This window comes from Helianthus annuus, chromosome 11, assembly GCF_002127325.2.
Source record: "Helianthus annuus cultivar XRQ/B chromosome 11, HanXRQr2.0-SUNRISE, whole genome shotgun sequence".
NCBI lineage: Eukaryota > Viridiplantae > Streptophyta > Magnoliopsida > Asterales > Asteraceae > Helianthus > Helianthus annuus.
Genome location: NC_035443.2, coordinates 8,326,637 through 8,352,681, shown reverse-complemented (window position 1 = coordinate 8,352,681; position 26,045 = coordinate 8,326,637). Strand labels below are relative to the sequence as shown.

General features: G+C 36.8%; 1 protein-coding gene across 1 annotated transcript; it reads left to right on the top strand.

Annotated features, from left to right (window-relative positions):
* The first annotated feature begins 16,577 nt into the window (after positions 1–16,577).
* Positions 16,578–24,705, top strand: LOC110880050 (sugar transporter ERD6-like 4). Its single transcript, XM_022128608.2, has 18 exons — positions 16,578–17,033; positions 18,148–18,210; positions 18,321–18,410; positions 18,827–18,886; positions 19,010–19,075; positions 19,158–19,223; positions 19,326–19,401; positions 20,348–20,412; positions 20,923–21,015; positions 21,086–21,166; positions 21,835–21,919; positions 22,040–22,086; positions 22,166–22,228; positions 22,316–22,375; positions 22,804–22,869; positions 22,977–23,036; positions 23,141–23,255; positions 24,368–24,705. Exons 1-18 carry the CDS (start codon positions 16,680–16,682, stop codon positions 24,478–24,480), a joined length of 1,623 nt encoding a protein of 540 aa, XP_021984300.1. The 5' UTR covers positions 16,578–16,679; the 3' UTR covers positions 24,481–24,705.
* Positions 24,706–26,045: the final 1,340 nt, after the last annotated feature.

Here is a 26,045-nt window from a genome sequence, read left to right as displayed (position 1 = left end):
ATCTCTCCCCCACCTCCCTCTCTCCACCAACTTCCACCAATAACCATCACCGCCCACCACTGAACACCCTGCCACCATTAACCACCATCATTATTTACCCCAGCCGCCATTTACCTTCACCATTTACCATCACCCACCAACGCCCTACCTGCCACCATCCTCCCACCACCGCCCCACATGCAAGTCTGCAACAAGTTGCAACAACCCACCACCCACCATTGCATTTGAAAAACCCTATCTCAAACAACACGCACACCATACATTACCTGCCATCACTTTTTATTTCCTAACTATAAACTCATACACACACAGACAAGACACAAATTTGAGTTTCTTGGAGAACCTTATCAAGATCTACAACAATCATAACCTACAACTATTTGCATAATCTGCACAATCTCACAATCAGGCAAAACACTCAAAACAAGCACCCCTCTCTCGTGTCTGGTAGTCGGCGACCGGAGCCGATTACCGGCCGACTGCCATCCTCCGACCGCACCCCTCTCTCGTGTCTGGTAGTCGGCGACTTAGCGTCTCGGAACATCGGCAGAAAGAAAGAAAGACGAGGCAGATACATACCTGGGGCGACGTAGTGGGGAGGATGGCTGATTAAAGACGACCGCCGGTTGATGTGTGACCGGAGACGGCCGACCACCACCACCACTGTCTGGTGGTGGTGCGATAACGAAACAATGTGTTAAATATTGGTAACACCGGAAGCTACATGTACCAATTTCCGCCGGAGGTCACCACCACCAGAGGAAACTCAAACACCGCCACTAGTAGCATTGGTCTTTCGATGATAAAAAACTGGGTCAGAAATAACCCAACTCCATCTAATCAAAACACCGCCACCGGACCTCAAGAAACCCCCGCAATGAGTGTGTTTTCCGGTGGTGCTTGAACCAATTTTCACTTTCGATGGGCACCGGTGGAGATGATAATAAACGACAGCAAATGGAGGTGGCAACCACCGTAGATAGTGAAAACGTTGCTGCCGTGCCCAAGAAATCCATTGATACATTTGGACAAAGAACTTCTTTTTACCGTGTTGTTAGGATATTAGGGTTTTAAGGGTTTTTAAAGATGATGAATTAGGGGAAGTTACACGTCATACATGCCACATCACATTAAAATGACACGTAGGCTAATTTTCTTAACCAGTTAGTGTTTATTTAACGAGGGGGTGTCATGACAAACAATGTGTTAAGTTGAGAGTGGTGTGAGCCAAAGTCAAAGTTGAGAGTGTCAGCGGCCAAATGACCATAGTTGAGAGTGTTTAAATCCATTAACCCTTATCAATATCAAAAAATGACACAAAACTACTTTTGAGTTCTGTAAGACCCAATACATTCCACCTAAAACAAACACCAAATCTGAATTAGAAAACTAGATAAAATATGATAGAACTCCTTAAAAGTTTAAGTCGATGCAAATTTCATTCTTTTTGGCATAAACCGCCTTCATTCGGTGCAAAAGATAATGGTTTACCCAACAAGTTCAATGTCCATAAAGAATCCAAAAAAACTCAACATTTGAACAGGCTTAGTTCTCTTAATTTGCTCTATGTACTACCGCTGGATACGCTGCATGACGGCCCAAAAAACCTATAGAACAAAATTAAAAACTGGGGGCCATTGGGAAATATTGGGGGCGTAAAGCTATGGCTTTATTTGGATCACCTTTGAGCCGGGCCTGCCAATCAAACACTAGTAAACTCTAACCTTTATTGACATTAATTTGCCTTAAGTTAATAAAATGATTTTTATGAGTTTGAATAACAGCAGCATAGTAATTCTAAAAACATAAATGACATAGATTTCAGTTGGAGCAACGTGCATAAGGTCAATTGGAAAGTATATCCTCTTGCTAATCCAAGCAAACTGCTGGTAGATTAATAGAAATTGAAACAGATATACCTGAAATAGGCCCGATCACTTCAAACAATTAGTTAAGGAAAACTAATTCACTTGAAAATTTATCATGTTTACTTGAATTTTTATTGAGCTAATAGAAAAATAAAAAGTGAATACATTTAATATGGAACGTAGATAAACCTCACGGTCCGATCCGGCTTTAAACAACCGGCTTTTGGCATAAACCGTGTTAGCGGAAGCCATCATCTTAATCGACATCATATCCGTGTTCGTGTGTGTTTGATATGAATGTATACGTACAGAGAAATAGAAAAATAGAGAAACATGAATGGATATTAAAATATCTTAGTGATTGTAAATGATACATAATGTTTGTATATATACCTACATAATTGGCGGTTAATGATGATAACTGCCATAACATAATAAACCTATAATAACTATAATATTACATAATAATAATAATAAACAATATATATATATGCTAAGTTTATATTCTAACACCATCCCCTAAACTTAGCATCGGTAATGGCGCGTCGCGTCAGCTTTGATGATAAACGCATTTTTTCTTTAAACTTGTCATGATTCGTCCATAGATCCACCTTGATTTGTTTCGTGATGCCGAGTACGGTAATATTGTTGTTCATTACCCATTTTGTCGCTGAAAGTCTTTGATCTGTCGTTAAAGCCAGTTTAGTGCTACTAAATCGTCCTGTCGCTGATCTGTTTTCTGTCGCTATCCTTCTTCTTTTGTCGCTAACTGCCGTCGCTAAATCTGGATATCCTTTCTTCCTTTTTTGTTTCCGTCGTTTCTGCATCATTCTTTTCTTCATATTAACATCCGATGATACCGTTTCCGGTGATTGGTTCCGGTTGAATCCTTCACTCTCTTCTTCTTCTTCTTCGTGATAGTCTCTATCATCATCTTGCCTGCGTTTCCGGTCCCTGCTTCTTTCATTCTTGCCGTTCAGTTTTTTAACATCTTTACAGGCCAAATCATCTCTTTCGGAATCGTCTTCTTCTTTCCGTGTCATTACTTCGCCTGCATCTCCGTTATCTTCGTGACGTCCCGATTCGTATTCCATTAATGCAATTTCGTCTTGCAATTCTATTATTGCAATCTCTTGTTTCAAGATTGCAATCGCGCGTAATCGGGGACTCATATAATCTGAATCGCTATCTGTTTCTCGCCTCTTCCCGTGTTTGTTTTCCATCTTCTTCATCCGCATCTTCCCAGGATCACGTAATTCTGATCCTATTTCTTCATTTTCTAACCATGCGCTCTGATACCACATGTTAGCGGAAGCCATCATCGTAATCGACATCATATCCGTGTTCGTGTGTGTTTGAAACAGATACCGGAAGTGACACATAAAACCGACCGTAAAACCAAACCAATGACTGATTTGGACGGTTCCACTAACCATAAACACCCCTAGTTTTTTTGTGATTTATATTTCCTATCTAAACTCTCTAAATAAACAACTATTACACTCCTAAAGATCTATCAGCTTATAAAACGTTTCAAATCTACTGGAATCATACACTCCTTTCTGATCTTACATATGTGACTTGGTCTGAAAAGTAAATGAAGAAAGGAAATAGCTATCATCAGCTATCACTCAATCAGTAAATCCATCGGTAATCTGTCGCAAAAGAGATTAGCCAGACCATTTTTTACGACTCCTTAGTCCTTACCAACGCAATTTCGTCATTAGTATCGTTTGTCTGTCAATGGCATCCGACAGAATCAGCCGTCGGTGATACTTACAAAGTAGTGTGATAAAAGCTAAATACTGTAGTAAAATAGAATCTTGAACTGCTTAAAAGACATTGCTTGATAAAAGCTAGCTAGATTGTAACAGCTCTATAACATGCTGCATGCATAGATGACATCCAGGTTTCTGGGCATGGGATCTGTGGATGAAAAGCATGAATACAAGAGGAGAATGTACTACTATGTAGAGTAGGGTGGGGTAGGGGTTATGGTTTAGGAAATGTTTGCTACAGGCCATAAGAAGGTGGACACGTGGTTAATAATTATAGAAAGTATGCCAGGGGCCTGGTTTGGAGTCGAAAAGTAAGAAAATTATGAGGCTGCAGGTGTCAATGGCTGGTCTACTTCAGTACTCCACAAGCTACTGAAACATACAACCACTTGGGTTGTAGCCCAATGGTAAACCTTTTTGACGAGAGCCTCGGTTTCAAACCAAGTAAAATTAGCCGATAAAAAAAATAAACAAACAAGTATAATTTGCTTCCAAAAAAATAAACAAACAAGTATAATTTGCTTCCAAATTTTGCACATCAATCTTTGTATTTTGCGTCATTGGAGTCAGTTTATTTCATTCATACTTGCCAAGTTACATCAAAACAGAAGGTAGACGAGCTGCGCCGCCACCCCTTTCTGAATTGCAAACCCTAATCAACCAAAGACAAAACTCCGTCCCCCTGAGGCTGAGCAATTGTTGTGGATGACCCATTGGACCCTAGTCAGGAATTGGATAGCTTCTGGCACTAGGGAGCCAAATGTGTCAAAGGCAAAAGGGACAAAAACATGTTGGTTCTCTGTACAAGCTTCTGTTGCATGGATTATTTTCCTTTATTGTAAGTTATTTTTCAACACTTCTGTTGCATGGATTATTTTCCTTTATAGAGAGGATGTTGAGTAATTTGAACAAGAAGTTTGTTGAGCTGCATGTAAAAGTTAAGATATAATTGAAAGATAAGTGTCATTCTAAACCTATGCTTGACTACTTATATCAGCCGTATGGGTGTGTTTGGTTTGAGGATTTAATGAGCTAATGGAATGAAATTGATTTATGTTTGTTTTAGGAAGTATTTCACATAATAGTAACCAAGTTTTAAAAGTGTTCTAATTAGGTCACTGGTATTGTTTTTGTCCTAATTAGATAACTTAACATTCAAATCGAGCCATGTCCTTTTTTTCATGTGTCAAGAAAAAAATAGAGTATAAGATGATGGGATCGAATTATTTTAATATATGAAATTATATTTATTAAAAATAAAAACCATTTAATTACATTAAAAATTAAAAAAACAAGTTATAATCCACGTCATCACTCGACGTTAGCATCAAATAAAAGAGAAAAAAGAAACAAAAATCTACATCACCATGGTTACCTATGAAATGTATGAAAAAACCCTTAATTTTAATGAAGAATGAATGTTGAGTGACCTGATTGGAACACTTTTGAAACTTGAGTGACCTAATTGGAATACTTTTAAAACTTGATTACTATTCTACAAAGTTACCCCTTTGTTTTAACATTGATTATGCATAAAATAATGGTTTTGAGTAAACCCATCTTATAAAAATGGGATTTTAAGGTACAAGCTAGGCCGGAGGGGCAAAATAGAGGACCACCAAGGCCCACTTTTCCGAGGGGCTCAATTTTTTTATATATTTTATGTATTATCTTTTCTTCTAAACAATAGACTATAATTATATATATAGGATAAGGATAGTGTAAAAAAGGCCTAAAGTGTGAGAAGTGTATTATAACACTATATATAATACTATATAACACCATATAAACACCGTATAACAATATGTAACACCATATAATACCATATAACACTATGTAACACTATATATCATTATATAACAAATATAACACTATACATCAATCATAGACATGCTATCAGACAACCTATAGTGTTATATTTGTTATATAATGATATATAGTGTTACATAGTGTTATATGGTATTATATGGTGTTACATATTGTTATACGGTGTTTATATGGTGTTATATAGTATTATATATAGTGTTATAATACACTTCTCACACTTTGAGCACTTTTTACAGGATCCTCTACCTATATTTATATATATATATATATATATATATATATATATATTGATTTCGAAAAACGATAAATAGTAATTTTATTTTTATTTGGGAAGGATCCACTAAAAAGTGGATTTTGCCTAAGTAGCCTAAGAAGGATTGTGATCATGACATGTGGCACTCCTAATAAGTAGGAATGAAGGGCATTTTGGTCCTTATAAATAGGAGTAAAAATGACATGTGGCACCCCTTTTGTTTTTTAAAAATACAACAAAAAAATCTAGTACAAAAAAATTAGCACAAAAAATCTAGTACAACAAAATATAGCACAAAAAATCTAGTACAAAAAAATATAGCACAAAAAAATGTAGTACAAAAAAAATATAGCACAAAAAAATCTAGTACAAAAAAATATATTTCATAATCAAAGTCCTTAGCCTTCCCGGGGTGGTAATGTATTTCATAATCAAAGTCCTTGACGGTTTCTAACCACCGCCTCTGCCTCATATTTAATTCCTTCTGATCGAAAAAATACTTCAAGCTTTTATGGTCGGTAAAGATAGTGCATTTCACCCCATACAAATAATGCCTCCATATTTTCAAGGCGAACACCACCGCCGCCAACTCAAGGTCATGGGTAGGATATCTCTTCTCATGAGTCTTTAGCTGCCTCGAGGCATAGGCTATAACCTTGCCTCGTTGCATCAAAACGCAGCCAAGCCCCGAATGTGACGAATCTGAGTAAATTACCATGTCGTCTGTTCCATCCGGTAATGACAATACCGGTGCATGGGTCAGTTTTTCCTTAAGCGTTTGGAACGCCTTTTCTTGATCATCACCCCAGATAAACTTTTCGTCCTTACGGGTTAATTTGGTTAATGGCATAGCTATTTTGGAGAAATCCTGTATGAATCTCCAATAATAACCCGCAAGCCCCAAAAAGCTTCTGATCTCCGAAGGATTCTTCGGTGGATCCCATCTCGCCACGGCTTCTATCTTTGACAGGTCTACTAACACCCCGTTTGCACTAATGATGTGCCTGAGAAATTGCACCTCTCGTAACCAGAAGGCACATTTTGAGAATTTTGCATACAATTTCTCTCTCCTGAGCATTTCCAAAATTTCATGTAAATGACTCGCGTGCTCTGCTTCATTCTTCGAATATATTAAGATATCGTCAATGAACACTATCACCGACTTGTCTAGCATTCGCTTGCAAACCCGGTTCATGAGATCCATGAAAGCCGCGGGCGCATTAGTTAACCCGAAGGACATCACGAGGAACTCGTAATGCCCGTACCGTGTACGGAAGGCCGTTTTCGGTACGTCCTCCTCTTTGACCTTCAACTGATGATACCCCGATCTAAGGTCAATCTTGGAAAACCAACTTGCGCCTTGCAATTGGTCAAATAAGTCATCGATTCTTGGGAGCGGATATCGATTCTTCACCGTGAGTTTATTTAACTCCCGGTAATCGATACACATACGCATGCTCCCATTCTTCTTTTTCACAAATAATACCGGTGCGCCCCACGGAGACACACTTGGCCGAATAAACCCTTTATCTAGCAGATCTTGAATTTGAGACATCAATTCTTGTAATTCTGATGGCGCGAGCCGATACGGCGCCTTGGCCACAGGTTTTGCGCCCGGAATCAATTCGATTCCGAACTCTACCTCCTACTCTGGCGGTATTCCCGGTAGGTCTTCCGGAAATATGTCGGCATATTCGCGTACCACCGGTACATCTTCAATCTCTAGTGATCTCTTGTCTGGTTCGTTCGTGTATATCATGAACGCCCTACAACCGTGCCTCATGAGCTTGCGAGCTTTTAGCATTGAACACATAACGGGATTACCCCTCTTTTCGCCGTATATGGTAACAGGTTTTCCACTTGGAGATGTTAGTTTTATCTCCTTGTAGAAACAGACGACTTTCGCATGGTGTCGGGATAGCCAATCCATCCCGACTACTACTTGGAATTCTCCCATCGACATAGGAATCAAGTCTATTGAATATTCTTCATCGTCAATGCTTATCTTACAATCTCGACATACATCACACACAAGGAAACTTTTGTTATCACCTATTTCTACTTCTAATGCCATAGGCAATTTTGTTAGTACAAAAGAAGGATGTCGAATAAATCCATGTGAAACAAAGGATTTATTCGCACCCGTATCAAATAACACATGTGCAGGAATTGAATTTATGGCAAATATACCTGAGACCACATCGGGCTCTGTTTTTTCATCCACTGCTGTTAACTGGAAAGATCTTGCCTTAGCTCTTGGTGTCTCAGTGTGTGCATCCTTGTCATCTTTCTTTCCGATCAACTCCGGGCACTCAGATTTCTTGTGACCCGGCTGGTACCATTTGTAACACACCGACACCTTCCCCGTGCACAATGCAGCCGTGTGCCCCGTTTTCCCACATATAGGACACGGTTTGTCCTTGAACCGGCACTCACCTTTGTGCCCCTTCCCGCATATCTTGCAGTTTGATGCCCCGTTTTTCCCTTCTTGTTTCTTTGAGGATTCTGTTGTGCGCGCCTTTTTCGTTGGGCTTGGATTGACTATCTGCGCCCTTCTTTCACCTCTTTCAATCTTTTTCTTCAACTCTATCTCCCGTTCCCGAGCAACGATTATAATCTCGGTGAGAGTCTCATACTTTGAAGGAGTCATAAACTCCCTATACTCAGCGCTCAACATATTATACTAATAATATATTTTCTGCTCCTCATTCGTTATCAATTCGTCACAAAACTTCATCTTATCCATGAATATTCCCGTGATTTTATCAATAGATTCACCCTTGTGTCGAAGCTGCATGAATTCTTCCTTGATTTTGTTTATGACTGCCTTGGGACTATGATGTTTAAGAAACGGCGTCTTAAACTCGTCCCATGTCATAGCCTTAGCTGCTTCAACTCCGATCTCTTTCTTTTTGTTATCCCACCAATCTTTCACCAGACCCTTTAACTGACCCGTGCCATAAGCTACGTAGTCATCCGTATCGCAATGGGTCCTTTCGAATACTCCCTCCATATCACTTAGCCACCGTTGGCATATTATCGGGTCAACCTCCCCATTGTAAATTGGCGGTTTGCACGCCATGAACTCTTTATAAGAACAAGGTTTTCGTCCTCCCGACTTCTCCTTTGCGAAATTGGTATTATCCTCCAATTTCTTGATTCTTTCCTCCACCAACGATAATACCGTGTTTTGGATTTTGTCGATGAAACCCGACAAACTGTTTTCGATTGCTTTTCCTACCTCTTCAGCAATCACTTCTCTCATTTGCTCGGTGACTCTTGGCACCGCATCATCATTACCTTTATCCGTCATCTTTGACTGAAATGTTTCATCAAGTGTTAAACATTTCATCTATAGCATATGGTTTATTTGCTTCGGTTTATTCAAGTTCATAACTTGTTTTTACCGTTCTTATTTAATGCACTTTCAGTGTTTGAGTGTACTAACACGCTCTTCTCATGCATATTTATTCATTATTCCGCCTTTTTATACTTAATAACTCAATTTAGGACAATTAACTCTTACCGGATGCTTGATCAAGCTTGAACCGAACACTTTTGTTAGCAACCTTAAGCTCTGATTACCAACTTGTAAGACCCTTAGTACTGGACGGGATTTAAAGAATAATTATATGAACTTCATACTAAATCAGAGTTTACAAAAATTTTCCTTGTTTAAAGACCATACATATTTGTGATAGTACCCAAAACAACTCCAAGATAGTACATAACAAGTTTTATGATAACCCCTACTAATCAACTAACACTAGTTTAAAGGATTCAAAACATGTTTAACAATCATTTACAACATGATTAAAGTCTAGACAAGGTTAAGTTTAGTGTGGAAGCTTCAAAATGCGTGTTCGGTTCTTGACAATGTGCTTGATCACCATCCTGGAGGACCCCATCATACCTAAGGTCAAAACCACTAAAAACATTAGTTTTGACATTAATATAGAACATATAAACAAATTCCGACATCGAAATGTAAATAAAATACTAAGTTTCCTGGGCTCTACCGTAATTTACGGTATCTACCGTAAATTACGGTAGACACTGAATGGTCTTGGTCTGCCGTAACTCAGTAGAGATTCACCGTAAGACTTTTGTTTTCCACCGTAAATTACGGTGGAGACCGTAATTTACGGTGGACTCTGTATCTTTGCCATTTAACTATTTTGTTGATTTCTCCCTAATCTGCATGCCGTTTTAGGCTATTTCTTTCCTGTATGTCTGTAAATTCATTACGGACATGTTCATTTCGACTATCATACCAACATTTGTGTAACACCCCGAAAACGGGTTTACTAATCAAACCCCGTTAATACTAAAAGACGGGTAAAGTACCGTTAGCGGTAGAAGTAACCCGGTAAATATTAGGAATTTAATAAATAAACCTAATATTTAATAAAACGTGAATGAATAATTTTAAGGAAATAAGTTTATAAAGGCCCGAGTTAACGGGACTTAAAAACATAACGGGTTATAACTTCCTGAACCCGCTAAAATAACAAGGAATAATTAATCTAGTTAGTAGCATGTGCTTAAGTGACTAATGGTGAGTTATAGTTTCATTAGATCAAAAGGAAACATGAGGGACTAATATTGTCAACTGAGAAACATGTTTTATTAAAATAAAAGTTAAACACCAAAACACACACTTAAAGTGTGTGTTCTGGTCGACATTTTCCACAGGAGCAAAGGAACTCCTTTGTTCAACCCTAACTAGTCTAAATCCAAGAAATTGAGAGGTCAAATCAGTCCCAAATCGAAATCCAAGCATGGATTAGTGATCACCTCAGCGAAATGATCATAAGGTATGTGAAATTTCGTTGAATGATTCCAATTGAAATTCTGAATCAATACTTGAAACTCGGAATTCATGATGCATGATAGTTGCTTGGATGAAATAGGAATGAGATAGTGATTAGGGATAAACCCTAGTCAATTACTTGTTGGAATTTTGCTAAATTCTTGTCAACTCACAATCACCATTGAAGGTGATAAGTGGGTTTTGTAAGAATATGTTAAACACTAGAATTTTGATTGTTGTTCTAGTGTAATTTGAGCTCTAGGAAGTGAATTCAGATTTTGTTAATGTAAAAATTGATATGAACATGCTTAATTGGTATTAAGCTTGGCTAAATAACTAGTTATGAAAATTGATTGTTGATTTTATAGAATATGCCCACAAGGTGTTTGTTAAAATGCCTAAGTGAATATTCATATTGTGAATTTTTGAATGAAACGCATATTTCCTTGTTTGACTAATTACGTGAAAGATGGGGTAAAGCGGGTTCTAATCATAATGTTGATTCGACTTAATTGCGTAAACCATGTGATCAAAAAGTAGTTAACTTTTGATAAGCTAAGTTAACTAACCATGAAGCCGAATAGTAGCTTCGGCATAGAAAATAAGTGAGGTGGAATAGTCGTGATTTTATGACTAATTTAACCGCCTCGTAAATGATTTAAAATAGTTTGACGCCTAACGAGCTAGGTGGAGGCTTGGGAAAGGAAGCGGGTCAAACAAATCAAGAAAGGAGGAAAAGCACAATTCGGATGCAAGGTAAGTAAAGCTTACATTTTAGTTCTTTGATACCTATTGGTTTGATAGGTCGTGAATAATAAGTCTTGTTTTAAATTATGATGTTCCGACACGGCAAGTGCGGTCCGGAACAAAAGACAATGGACATAAATTATGTTTAATGGATAAAAAGGAGCTAATGCGGTTGATTAGTCATGAAATGACTAAAAGATAATGAGTTTTAATGGTTACCTTATAAGGTGAACCATTGCAAATAGTAAGGGTAAAATGGCACTTTGGTCATTTGTGGACAACAACCGTTTAATTGGGGAGGGACACATTATAGCTTGGGTTATAATGGGTCAAAGAAATAAATAAATGATTTACAATAGAACGACTATACGGTGTAAACCGAAGTTAGTCATATAGATAAGGTGGTAATAAATACTACCTCATAGAGCTTCATGGTCCTTTAGACCAAACGGGGCAAAAGGTGAAATTATCACCCTTGACAATATTGACTAATAATCATTGAGCTATGTGATTATAGAAATAAATATCGGATGGATATGTACATCGCTATCGCTTAGCGGCTACTAAGGCAAGGTATCGAAACGAATCAATATATTGATTCGAGCCAGGTATGTATATTTGGTCAAATCATCATTAGAACTTGAAGCTCAATGAGGGCTAAACAAGTTAAAATGGACATTGGGTTATCTTTTAAGTAAACCGAATGATTTAGGTTATTGTCATTATGTTTTAAGAACATGATGTCTATTTAAACAAGATTCCTAGTTCAACCAGTGGAATTTTGGTCAATTACAACATGAAAAGTCCTTTGTTGTAAAGAAAGGGTTTAAGATGACTAAAACGCCCTCGTAAGCAAAATCGAGTAACTGAACCTTAAGAGTCGTTTAAAAACAAGTTATATGATCAAGCAAATACTTTGAATAAGTATAGAGAATGAAAAGGGTAAATCTTGGGTCAAAAGACTCAATATAAGTCTTTGTCGTAAATTAGCAATCCGACAAGAAAAACTCGGATTATATAGATCATCTCATTGAGCTCACCACAAATTTAGTTGTGGTTGAAGATCTCATAATAAGTAATGTGGTATAATAACGCTAGAAACGGATGAAAGCGTTTCATGCTCAAAATATGCATAAATACCTTTAACGGGTCAAAATATGCATATGAGCGTAAACGGGTTTAAGATACGTAAGGAACCCGTGACTTGAACCTAATATGATAGGAATTATTGAAATTATGATTACCGTGAAAATAAGGATCAAACAAACATGTTTCGTTTGATAAAAACATGAATGGGTCAAAATTACGGCAAATTGGAAAAAGCTGGATGCAGGGTCCACCGTAAATTACGGTGCCACCGTAATTTACGGTGGAGATGAAAAGTCTTACGGTAGCCCCCTACTGGTTTACGGTAGGGGCATGTAAAACCAGTGGCCACCGTAAATTACGGTGCCACCGTAATTTACGGTGGAGGTCAGGTAGAAATTGTTGTTTTGTTATCAATTGTTTCTCGGACCCGTTTAGACACGTTTAAAACTCTGTATGACTAAGCATTTCATGTTTATGAAATGTAGGTACTCTATGGGATGCCGGAAGACGATCAAGCTCAATGAAGAACCGAACACGATAAAGACTCACGCTTCCGCACATTGCCTCGTTGTAAATTTTAACGACGAATCCAATCACGTTTGTAGAATAGAGTGTTACAATTTGACTAATAACTAGAGTGTTACAATTTGACTCACCGATCATACTTAACACTAAATACATGTCTGTATTCGTAATTTATACGAAAACCTTTAAAATAATAACTAGAGTGTTACAATTTGACTCACCGATCATACGTTTAAAAGTTACTATACTATCATTTATTCGACCCATTCTAACTATAAGTGTATATTTCCAATTTCTTATTTTAAAAACCTTTTTAAATGTAATTACCCAATTTCCCGGGCTTATATACCTTAGTGTGTTCACGTCATTTGTGACTTAGTGTTTCTTTAGAATTAAAAGCTTGTTTCCTTGGAAATTCAAACATTCCGTTTGCATGACATTTACACCTTATAGCTTGTTGTTGATCCATTATCCCGGATTCACAACTTAGTGCACCACGCTAGGTTCGTAAGTGAAATGCAATCCAGCAATTAACAACTTACGAGACTTTCAAGTCGCTACCTCCAGAATTCTTTCTAAAGTAGGAATTCGACCCGTTTGACCATCTAGTGAAAACCATCACTTTATTAACAAGTCAAACCCAAGTCCAAATCCTTACTTTGATCCGTTTGTTGGTCGAATGGACTTCGCCATTTCAAGGACGCCTCAAAAGCATCTATTACACCATGACTTCGTTTATACACTAGACCCAAACATTTACGCATAATTTAACGAGACTAAAGTCACGTACCTTTAAAGCTTACCTTTCCACGTGTATCCCCTCCGGCGTGTCCGCTCGACGTTCCAGATTCCTTGCCTAAAGAGTTCAATTCATAACAAGTTTAGAACTCTTTCATAATTTGTAACGGACAATTTATCATGATATTCGTATTTGCGTTTTCGTCTGATTATTAATCATTTAATCCTCACTTACGCGTTTCTACAAACACCTAGCGGGTCAGATTTTTACCTAATCATTACTAGGTTCTCGACATGTTATTCTGATCTTTATTCATATCAATTAGTCAATTTACACAAAATTTCAACATCAAAAATACTGAATTTAACACAAGAATTCAGTTTTCACTAGAATAGTAACCACCATCCTAGTGTTCATCTAGTCTCTACAACCCAATAATCACCTACAATGGTGATTAAAATCTCTACTATTATCATGCATTGATTTTTACAAGAATCATCTAGGGTTTAATTCTAAACGTCATATTTCTCCTAGATTCATCCATGCATCTTATATTCAAGCTCAAAAATTGGTTTGTCTCATTTAACCTAAAACTGAACTTGAATCAAAACACCAAATTATTACATACCTTTCGATCCCTGCAATGAGGTGATCACTATTCGTGTTTAGAACTTGATTTAGAGTAGATTAAGGGCTTCAGTTTGTGAATTTGATGAATGCTAGGGTTTTGGAGAATGGGGGTCGCCCTTCTCTTGCTTCTGATCGACCAGACATCCCAAATGGGGTGTTTGGTTTTGCTTTTAATTAAAATTGATATTACAAGTTTAAATTTTTGACAACATAAGCCCCTCTACTTTTGTTTAACATATAGTTTGGTTATTCTAACCCTATTTCAGGTTATTTCTAGACTTCTAGTTAACTAGGTTATAATTTCCTAGTTAAATAAATTCTTGTTTATCTAAACTTTATAATTTTAATATAAAGTTTTACATTTCCGGGGTGTTACGCATGTGTTTTTTGGGGTGATTTGGTTTGAAGACTTAATCTAGGATGTCTTTTTTGGCTTATTGTTAGACCTTTTTTACGTGGCGATTTATCTGCTTTTGTTTTTGTTGTTTGTCGCTAGGCCTTTGAGCCGATGATGCTGGTTGTTTCTTGAACATGTTTTTACGGTGATTGAGCCGCTGATGCTTTTAAGCAGATGATGTTGGTTGTATTCTTGAACGTGTTTGTATGGCTTTGAGCCTTTGAGTCGATGATGTTTTTTTGTTTGTTGCTAGGCTTTTGAGCCAATGATGTGATTTAGTCGAGTGGTAGGCATACTTTGGTTCTGCTAATGAAGATGACATTTTGTGTGCATTTGGGTTGTAGGCTTACTTTGGTTTTGCCGATGAAAATGGCACTTTATGTGCATCCAGGGTGTAGGCTTACTATATGGTAGGCTTCTTGGTCATTTGAAAGTTATCCAATTGGTTGGTGTGATAGCGATGATGGTGCTTGTCATTGGGATCAGCAAGCTTTCACGTAGCCGTGACAAGCTGAGCCTAAAAATGTTTGATTTATGGTGCCATCTATGTAGGCGAAATGTTATTTCATGACTACATGATTCTTTGTGTATCTATACATTATCAATTAGTAACTTGTTTGTGGTGTTTGTGGCTTTTGATATAGATTTGGTGGCGTTTTCTATTTGTAGTTTTTGTACATCAGTAATTGGAGGTTGTGCTTTGTTTGGGTATTTAAGTGGTTTATGTTTTCTATGTTGCATCGTTTGCAACAAGTTGTTCATACTTGACCTTTGATGATTAAGATAGATTTAAGGTCATTTAAGAGGTTTGGGATTGGAATGTGTTGTGGGTATAATGTTATTTGACATTTGGCTTGGCAATATTTCTTTTAGCCGTGTATTAGTTTGATTGTTGTGAAATGCTATTACTTTAACATGCCAGACACATTTGTTACTAAGTGATAATATATATAGGGATGAGAACCACCTTAAGTTGAGAGAACCGAGAGAACTATGCAAAAAAAATTCTAAAATTTTCTTTCCAAAAGTTTAAATAAAAAATCAACTCAGGAAAAAAAAGTCGGCTACGAAAATTTACATCATTATAGAAAAAATTGGGGGTGACATCATGCGGTTGTGTAAAACAAATTTACACCAATGTAAGGAAAATTTACATGTAGAATAAATGTCGGCTCGGCAAATTTTTTTTTAATTTCTTTACTGATATTAAAACTGAAAAGATTCAGGTTGGGATTTTTTAACAGTCATCTTTTCAGTTTTAACATCGATTTCACCAGCAAATCTTATTAAAACAATGATGCTAATTTACACCAACTCGATGAACTCGAACCTTCATCCGTGAGGCAACCCCTTCACCCTAATAGTTGGATTTCTTAATAGATATTAGACGAGTGCTATGATGGCTAGTTATGTATTTAGTCAGTCACTTCAATGTTCTCCAAGAATACATTCATGAATACGACAATAACTGATTATAAATGTAGAAGAGTTAAATGTCATTTTAGTCCTTGTGATTTGGCTATTTTGTCAGTTTAGTTCAAAGGTTTGAAACGTTGTCATTTTAGTTCAAATAGTTTCAAACGTTGTCATTTTAGTCCATTGGGTTAACTTCATCCATTTTTTATGTTAACGAGAAGGGCAATTCCGTCATTTTATATGGCTGAATTGCCCTTCTAGTTAACAGAATTCCATATAAAATGACCAAATTACCCTTCTCATTAACAGAAAAAATAGATGAAGTTAACCTAGTGGACTAAAATGTCAACGTTTGAAACTATTTGAACTAAAATGGCAACATTTCAAACCTTTAAACTAAACTGATAAAATAACTCAAATCACATGAACTAAAATGACATTTAACTCAATCTAGAATCACCAAACCATCAATATACCTTTAGTAAAATGTCACTCTAAATAAAATGAGGGGAAAATATTTAAAAGCAATAATAGACCAAGGGCTAATGTGTAACTAACCCTAAAAACACACAAGAAAACAGAACTTCCGCGAAAACCATGGTCGGAGACTCCGTCTTCCGGCGAATTATCAGCTTTCCCGTCTCTTACGCATTTCGTCGAACACATAGACCACATTCTCACATCCCTATTTTCTCATCACATCTCTTCTTTGCAAAGTTTCCGACTGTTATCTTTCCGATGGCGACACGAGACCCGGAGATCGAAGAAGGTGGCGGAGGTAGCAGCCTCAAGAAGCCGCTACTCCATACCGGAAGCTGGTACCGTATGGCCGGTATGAGCTCCCGACAGTCCAGCATGTTAGCTTCTTCCGCTCAAATGCTTCGTGAATCCGTCTCTATCTTTCTCTGCGTTTCCATCGTTGCATTGGGTCCTATTCAGTTCGGGTTCACGGTAATATTTCATATTTCTGTCTGGACAATTCAAAACGACACCCGTGCTGAGAGGTGTAAAAAAAACCGGTTTTAGGACCGAAACCGAAAAAAAAAAAATCGAAACTGTTTTTTTTAAATTGGTTTCAAACCAAACCGAACCGAATCGGCAGTTAGTATACTGGTTAGGATCCTTGAAAAAAAAAAAACAATTTTAAAAAACCGGTTAGCCCAAGTCGGTTTTTAACCGAACTGAATCGATTAGTACCGATTATGGTTCCCACCATGTAAAACACGTTAAAAAACCAAACCGGTTCGGTTAAAAACCGGACTGGTTTAAAAAAAAACGATTTGTACACCTCTACAATATATAGGATTAACTTATTGTACAAATGGGTTTTTACATACAAAATACCCTTAGATGTGGAGGAATTTTTTTTAAAATTCTTTTTTCTTACTTATTAAGCACGTATTTTAGCCTCAGAATCAAAAAAAAAAAAAAATTGTGATTTTACACTGTTAGAGTAATTACAATTACTTACGTCCCGTTTGCGGTGTGCGCATATAATGTATATATGTGTGGGCGCTCGGGGGGCAAAAGTAAAATTGCACTAATTTTAACGTTATTTTACTAATTTCGTGAAAATAACGTTAAAAGCGGCAGACGGTTAATCATGCATCATGTGGTGGCGTTGATTGCCGAAAGACTTGGGGATACATGCACTAATCGGCATCTGTCACGGTTGTTGAGTGTCATGTGCCCTATGTCCAAGGCTTGATGCAAAGCTACTATGAAGCCGGGGGTCTTACTGGAAACAGTCTCTCTATTCCTACGGGAGTAGAGGTAAGGGTGTCTACATCTTAACCTCCCAGACCCTACGTTAGCGGTGTGATTTACCGAGTATGTTGATGATAAGAGTAATTACAATTACTCTACTATTGTAAAATCACGATTTTTTTTTTTTTTACATTTTACAATTAATGATGATAATTAAACGTCATTCTTAAGTAGTAGGGAAAAAATTTAAAAGAAAAAAAAATCACTTCATTTCTTACGATAAGGGTATTTTGTATGTTAACACTTTGTATTTGATGTTTTCACATAATGGATTTACTTGTGTTTGTTTTTGTTACAGTGTGGGTATTCAAACCCTACGCAGGCTGACATCATAATGGATCTTAAACTTAAAATTTCGGAGGTTTGTTTTTTCAAAAGAAAATGAGTGCAAATATTAGCATCATTGTTTTAATAAGATTTGCTGGTGAAAGTTGGATCGAGTTTTGAATGTCAAGTTTTGTTGATGAACAGTTCTCAATGTTTGGTTCTTTGGCAAATGTGGGCGCTATGGTGGGTGCGATAGCAAGTGGTCAGATCGCGGAAAACATTGGTCGCAAAGGGGTAAGATAAGTGTACAATTAAAATCGTGTACCTACCAAAACGGGCGTGTTGGACTGGGTGGGTAACGGGCCACACCGGACTCAGATCAAAACTAGTTCGAGTTCAAATGAAATAAATACTAGATACAAAATAAATCACCAAAATCCACACAAGTACATGTGTATAAATTTGGGGTATTATGGAATTTTATCTACAATGCTTATTTTTAATTTTGTGACACCTTATGCAAATCACACAAAGTTGTGTAGACATAAGGAATGTCTCCATCCAAAAACAAATATAAAGTCGTGAGCTCTCAAACAGCGAGTGGACAATATTAGTTGATACGAGGAGTAGGATGTTACATTGTGTATTGTAAGAGAAAAGTAAACGAATTAACATTAAATGTAATGAATTTATTTGTGTTGAAAATGCAGTCATTGATGATTGCTGCTATTCCTAACATACTTGGATGGCTTGCTATTTCATTTGCTAGAGTAAGTGACCATTGTTAAGCTCATTCCCAGCCTTATATACAACACCATTCATGTGTTGGGTGCAACTAATTCATTTCCACTTGATCACCATCATAATTTGTATTCTTGCGTTGTTTTTCGTAGGATTACTCGTTCTTGTGTATGGGAAGACTATTGGAAGGCTTTGGTGTTGGTGTAATATCGTACACGGTGAATCTTAGGCAACTACTCAGTTTAATATCCTCAATGAACAATAAAATTGATCACAATTACTTTTGCCTTTGATATGTAGGTTCCTGTATATATCGCCGAGATCTCACCTCAAAACCTAAGAGGGAGCCTCGGATCTGTGAACCAGGTTGGTTATAAACGTATGAATCTTTATTCATTTTAACATATCATCCAATCTTGTGTTGTTTCTCTGTGAACTAGTGTACCATAACTTACCACAATTTTTTAGCTCTCTGTCACAATTGGAATACTCTTGGCTTATCTTTTGGGACTTTTTCTTCCATGGAGAGTACTAGCAGTTATTGGTGAGTTTTAACTTGTTACTAGTTCATTCTTACTTGGAGCATGTAACACTATAGATAATTAGATACCATGCATGATGTGTCCAATCATAAGTAATTAAATTTCCTTAATACAACCAAGTATACAAGTTTGTTGGCTACTAGATCATTTACTTTAACCCTTTGGAAAACGAAGGTAGAAAGACGAAGGACGAAGCTAGTTTAGAGAAGCTATATGAGAAGGAAGTGATCACTGAAACTGAACCAGAATAACTTGGAGATTACAATACAGGAAAATCAAAGATTAAAAAGCGTTATAGGAAAACTAGATAGAGGGGTAGTGGGAGGATGTAACTACTTGCTTAAATAAACCATACTTGTTTGTTATTTTAGTGTAATCGAGATTGATTTGGTGATCAAAGTGAATTGTAACGTACAACATGCAAGTTCGGAGGTACGGGAGTGCACGCTTAATTATTTGAGTTATTACAACTTGACCCCAGCCAGGGGCTTTAATTAAATTGCTATTTTGAAAATGCCTTAGAAAAATAATTTTCTAGAAATTTCCTCATATTTTCGAGATAAAAATTAAAGGCATTTTAGGAGGCAGTTATTAGGTTCTATCCTCTAGTATTCGAAATTCTCTTTAAACAAATTCTTCCGGTTCATTCGAATTCATCACACACACATACTATAGTTCGATTTCTCAATCTGAGTTGTATCTGATTGAATTATTCGGGAGAACCATTGAAATAATTTGATCTGAAAGTATTCGGGAGAACCATTGAAATAATTTGATCTGAAAGTGATCACACGCCTATCAAATTATCCGTTGTTTACAAAATTCCCCAACAATACCAACAAATTAATGACTTGGTCAGGCTTCTTTTGGTTCTGTTGACGGATCCGGTTTATACTCCACAAAGTTCACCACCTTCAACACTAATGCATCTTCTTGTCTTGTTAACAGGAACTTTGCCATGCATTATTTTAATACCAGGTCTATTTTTCATTCCCGAGTCTCCTCGCTGGTTGGTAAGAGTCATAAACTTGAATATAGTTCATTAATTACATTTCAAATAATTTGAGCTATATTGTTTCCTGTAGGGGTTAACCTGAACATGACCTGTTTGACCCGAACTTTTTATTTTCTTTTGCATATTAATATATTAAAATTAAATTTTATAACAAAAAATATGAATGTATATAAAATAATTACATTTTATTTAAAAAATCTTTATTAAGTTCTCTTTTAAATTATAGTTATCGCATAAAATACCCAACTAATTTAACTTATAACATAAAAATACATTTTGAAAAATAAAATATAATATAAGTTGGTTAAACGGACCCGCCAACCCGATGGGTTCGACCCGAACCTGACCTGTTTAGCTAAACGGGTTCGTGGGTTCAACCTGAAACTGACCCGAACCCGATTAGACTAAACCCAAACTCGCGAATTTCGTGTTAGGTTCGTGTCGGGTTTTCAGATCGTGTCAGAGATTCACACCCCTAGTTTCCTGTTTTACTTTCAATTTTCTGTAGGCCAAGATGGGATTTATGGAAGATTGTGAAACCTCTTTACAAGTTTTAAGGGGATTTGATACAGATATTTCCACTGAGTTTAATGAAATCAAGGTATAAGATCTAGATAGCATCAATAATGGTTTATACAAATTGCTTGATTTCTATATCGGAATTCCCACAGAGATCAGTGGCTACATCCGGAAAACGAGCTACAATTCGGATTTCCGAGCTTAAGAGAAGAAGATTTTGGTACCCTTTAATGGTATAGTTACCAACTACTACAAGTTTCTTTAAACGTGAAAACTAGGGCTGTAAACGAACCGAACGTTCAGCGAACAGTTCGTGAACCGTTCGGCGGGAAGTTCGTTTATGTTCGTTCGATTAGCTTAACGAACGAACACAAGTCTCGTTCGTTCAACTGCGTTCGTGAACGTTTTGTAATATGTTCGGTTACATTCGTTCATGTTCGTTTGTTTATATTAAAAAAAATAATAATAAAGCTTTTATCTAAACATATTGAAAACTTGAAACCATATTTTTTCTAAGTTAGCTAAAATTTGGACATTCTAAGACATTTTTGGGGATAATTATGTCTAAGTTAGTTAAACTTGATTCATCGTTTCGTGGTGTAGTAGACTTCTTGTGTTTTGATTTATCATTTGATGGTTGTATTTAACTACTTATATCAAATGTTTAAGGATAACAATGTTTTTATGTTTTATTTTCAAGTTAAATGTTCGTCTGTGTTCATTTTTATTTGCTTTCATTCGTTTGTGTTCGAGACCAGTGTTCACGAACTGTTCGTGAACAACTGAATTTGCTTAACGAACGAACACGAACACAAACTTATGTTCGGTATGTGTTCGTGAACAGTTCGCGAACATGTTAATTTCCTTAACGAACGAACACGAACATGGCCTTGTTATGCAGGTTGGAATAGGATTACTTCTTCTTCAGCAACTCAGTGGTATAAATGGCGTTCTTTTCTACTCTAGTAACATCTTCAAATCAGCTGGTTAGTACATAACTTAGTGGATAAATGAAGATTAAGCTCAGTTTGTTGTCATATTCAACAACGTTTTCGGTTCCTAATATTGCACTTCTTGAAAGTAACTTGTTATGGCATTCTGAACAGGGATTTCATCAAGCAAAGCTGCAACATTTGGACTTGGTGCAATTCAGGTATATACCAACTAATCTATGTGAACAAGTCAATCAAAAACACTTATTGGTTAATGGTCAGAATCTGGTTTTAATGTAGGTTGTTGCTACTGCTATTACAACTTCCCTAGTCGACAAAAGTGGCCGCAGAGCGCTTCTATTGGTAATAACTTGCTGGAGTTTTACCTCATACATTTTACGACGAACTTAAGAAGAATGCTTAAACTAAATTCGTGCTTTCATGTGGCAGCTGTCTTCATTTCTTATGGTTGCAAGCAGCCTTCTTGCTTCAATGAGTTTCTTTTTGAAGGCAAGTAATGTCTTTTGTTACAATTCTTTTTCATGTTCCATATATATCACTACTAGAAAAATGTCAATTTGTTACGGAAATTTCCAACGCAAAAAAATGTGTTGCAAATTCTGACATATTTGCAACACATTTTTGACGGAAAAAATGCGTCACAAGTGCGTTGCAAAACTTTAAAGCTCTAAACTGAAATTGCGTTGAAAATTCGTCACAAATTTCCGACACCATAATTTTGTCGTAAATGCGTTAAAGATTGCGTAGTAAATAGTTTCCAATGGGACTTTTTCCAACATCAAGGTTTTGTTGCAAATGCGTAGCAAACCTGAATTTGCTACGCAATTGTAACGGAAAAGCTTGTTAGAAAATGCCAAATTTCTAGTAGTGGATATAACTATAAAAATATCTACATTTGGCTTTTTTTTTAATTTCAGCACCTGGTTTCTAAAGATTCGTCGCTTTACGGCTTCTTGGGAACGTTGGCACTGATTGGATTAGTGGTATGCTATGCTTGAATTTGCGATCTTGTTCCTTTACTTCCACTCTTACTTTACGCACATGCGTGCGTGCGTGTGCTGAGTCATCACTTTTAATGTAACCAATCCAGATCATGGTATCCGGCTTCTCTCTAGGACTTGGACCGATTCCTTGGGTTATAATGTCTGAGGTATATATGCGGAATTTTGTCATCAAATTCATGTTGTTATGAATTGTTTCTTTTGTTCACAAGTAATGAAATAACTAGATGTTTTGAATCTCTTCTCATCTCAGATACTTCCTGTAAATATCAAGAGCCTTGCTGGCAGTGTTGCAACACTTTTTAATTGGTTGGCAGCTTCAATTGTGACAATGACAGCACCACTTCTCTTGGACTGGAGCAGTGGAGGTACCCTTTGTATGTGTGTGTTGTGTAGTTTTCGTTGGACTATATTATTATCAAGGTTTATTATTGTGAGTCCACGGACCCACTTTATGATACCAGAAGTGGACCCGTGGGCTCACACTAATGAACCTTAATGATAATATAGTCCAATGAGTTAATTGCCCGGATAGTCCCTGTGGTTTCACGTTTTTTCACGTTTAGTGCCCACCTTTTGAAAATAGCAGGTATGCTCCCTATGGTTTGTTAGTTTGTTACTCGGATAGTCCCCTTGTTGGTATCATCGTCATCGGAAACCCAGGACCATTCGGAACGGACGGTGTTGTGACCGCACACACAATCGTTTTCATACAACCCACAATAATCACAGTGCATCATTATGAATCGAACAAAACTAACTTGTGAATGATAATGAAACTAACCGAATATAACTTGTAACGAACTTGAACTTTGAATAACAATCACTTGTAAATACAGGAACTTGAATAACTGAACCGAACTAAGAACAAAGGGGGATTTGCAGCCGGCTTTATACTCGATGAACGGATACGTCTCAACAGTCACAATGCTTCAAACGAAGGGATGTGTCGTTCCCATGATAACCGCTCATGCGGTTATTAACTTTGACGTACCGGTTCATGAAACTCTCGGCCCAAACCCACTTGTTCTCTAATCGCTACATTAACCTAACGGACTTGACACATTGTTCGACCCACTAGACTTGGCCTCCGGCCCAAATACATAATATAGACATAAACTGTTTTTGACCCATTATAAACTAAAACAAATAAATAAAACGATACCGGCCCGAAAACCGTTTCTTCTTCTCGGATGGACTTGATTAAAATTCGTTCTTCACCCCTGAGTAGATGTCAGTTAGTTTGGAAATAGCAGGTATGCTCCCTATGGTTTGCATTTTGTTACTCGGATAGTCCCCTGAGTAAACGTCAGGGGACTATCCGAGTAACAAAATGACAAACCATAGGGAGCATACCTGCTATTTCCGAAAGGTGGGGACTAAACGTGAAAAAACATGAAACCACAGGGACCATCCGGGCAATTAACTCTAGTCCAATAGTTTTGTATCAAATTTTACTAAATTGCTGCTTCTTATACAGGAACCTTCCTCATTTATGCTGCTGTGTCTACTTTCACTCTATTTTTTGTGAAAGTATGGGTTCCGGAAACAAAAGGAAAAACTTTGGAAGAAATACAATGGTCCTTCAGATGACATTGTTATGGTCCTTTCACATGATCTTTACAGGAAAAGTTAATACATATTTCAAGAACTATATGGTGTATAAACGACACGTTCATGTCAGCAGCATTCCCTATCTTTTAACACGTTTGATCGTGAGACCCGCAAACATGTGGCATGAAGAAAGTTGGGAAAAGAGATGAAAAAAGTGATGAGTTGTTGTGTCCATGAATACTGAGGAATGGTTAATAACTTGATAATAAATGAACATGAAAATTTCTTCAATGTGTCATCATCATTTCACTATTTATATATCTAGATGAAAAAAAAAAGAGTGATGTTTTAAAGCTACATTACAGTCTTTTAGGGTCTCTAGTTACTGTATACAAGTAAAGGGTGAGAAGTAGTAGTGTTTGGTTAATGATTTAATAACCGAATAATGTAAAGTTGTAAACTATATGTGTTCAAGTCACAATAAGTGAAAGCTGTGGTGAATATATTACTAACAAGGATAAAATCATTATGCCTAGTGGTGTATAGGCATTATGCCTAGTGGAGATTGTAGGATCGTGCGACTGACCCGAATGAGTCGTTCAGAGGAGTTTTACTTTGTTTCAGGTGCGGAAAACAAGAAACAAAGGTAGAAACAGCTAAATCTTCACTTAAATCACTGATTGTATTGATCTGACACTGATTACAATCAAATCTCACACCGGCAGCACTTCGGTATGGAAAACAAGGACTCGGTTACTGATTTCGCTCTAAGTGACCTATTTATAGTCCTCGTGATTCCACTTGAAAGATATCAGACCATTTGGAGCGGAATTAGAACATCATGATTCCGCTCGAAAGTGTCCAAGACCATTTCAGGCGGAATCAACCTTTGGAGCGAAATCAGTTTCTTAAACACCTAAACATGCTAATTTCTCGTACAATGTGCCCTGATCTATTCTATCTAGTCTAAGACTCGATAGAAGACGAAATCGACAGATGCATGCACCAACAGAGATGGATATGATGGATGGTTCCGTTGGTGGCACGATAATACTACAATGGTCCGTCAGTCAGTGATCTAAATTTTCCGTTCAAAAAAAACTATTGTAGTAAGGAACAAGAATTTTTATTTAAAAGTGTTTTAGAATGTGCTTTTACCACATGGTAATTATAGGGATTATCAACTTCAATTTAAAAGTGTTTTAGAATGTGCTTTTACCACAGCTAATTTTAGCAATTATCAACTTCAATAGAGTGATATTGGATTAACTTGTCGAATAAGATATTCTTGTTAATAATTAATCGAGTTAGGTGATTCAAGAGTGTGGGCTTGATTGATACAACGAGGTTCTGTGTATTATTGGGTTGGGCCGAATTTATTGGGCTTGATTGTATTTGTCTTAAAGTATATTGGACTTGATTAATTATATGGAATTAGAAATGGGCTTAGTAATTAAGCCTAGTCCACACCGATTTATATTTGGTTTGTGATTCCAATTCAATTTTTATATACCGAAAAAATAGTTTATTCAACTCACCTATTATCTACTTTCTAAAATTTAAACTCGCACCATGGGAACTAACATTGATACCACTAAACCAAA

Excerpts from the sequence above, each read along its gene's own strand:
- LOC110880050 (XM_022128608.2), top strand. The coding sequence starts at position 16,680 with ATGGTCGGAGACTCCGTCTTCCGGCGAATTATCAGCTTTCCCGTCTCT. Across the intron at positions 21,016-21,085 it reads CTGAGTTTAATGAAATCAAG|AGATCAGTGGCTACATCCGG; the intron begins GTATAAGATCTA and ends GAATTCCCACAG. Across the intron at positions 23,037-23,140 it reads CTTGGGTTATAATGTCTGAG|ATACTTCCTGTAAATATCAA; the intron begins GTATATATGCGG and ends TTCTCATCTCAG.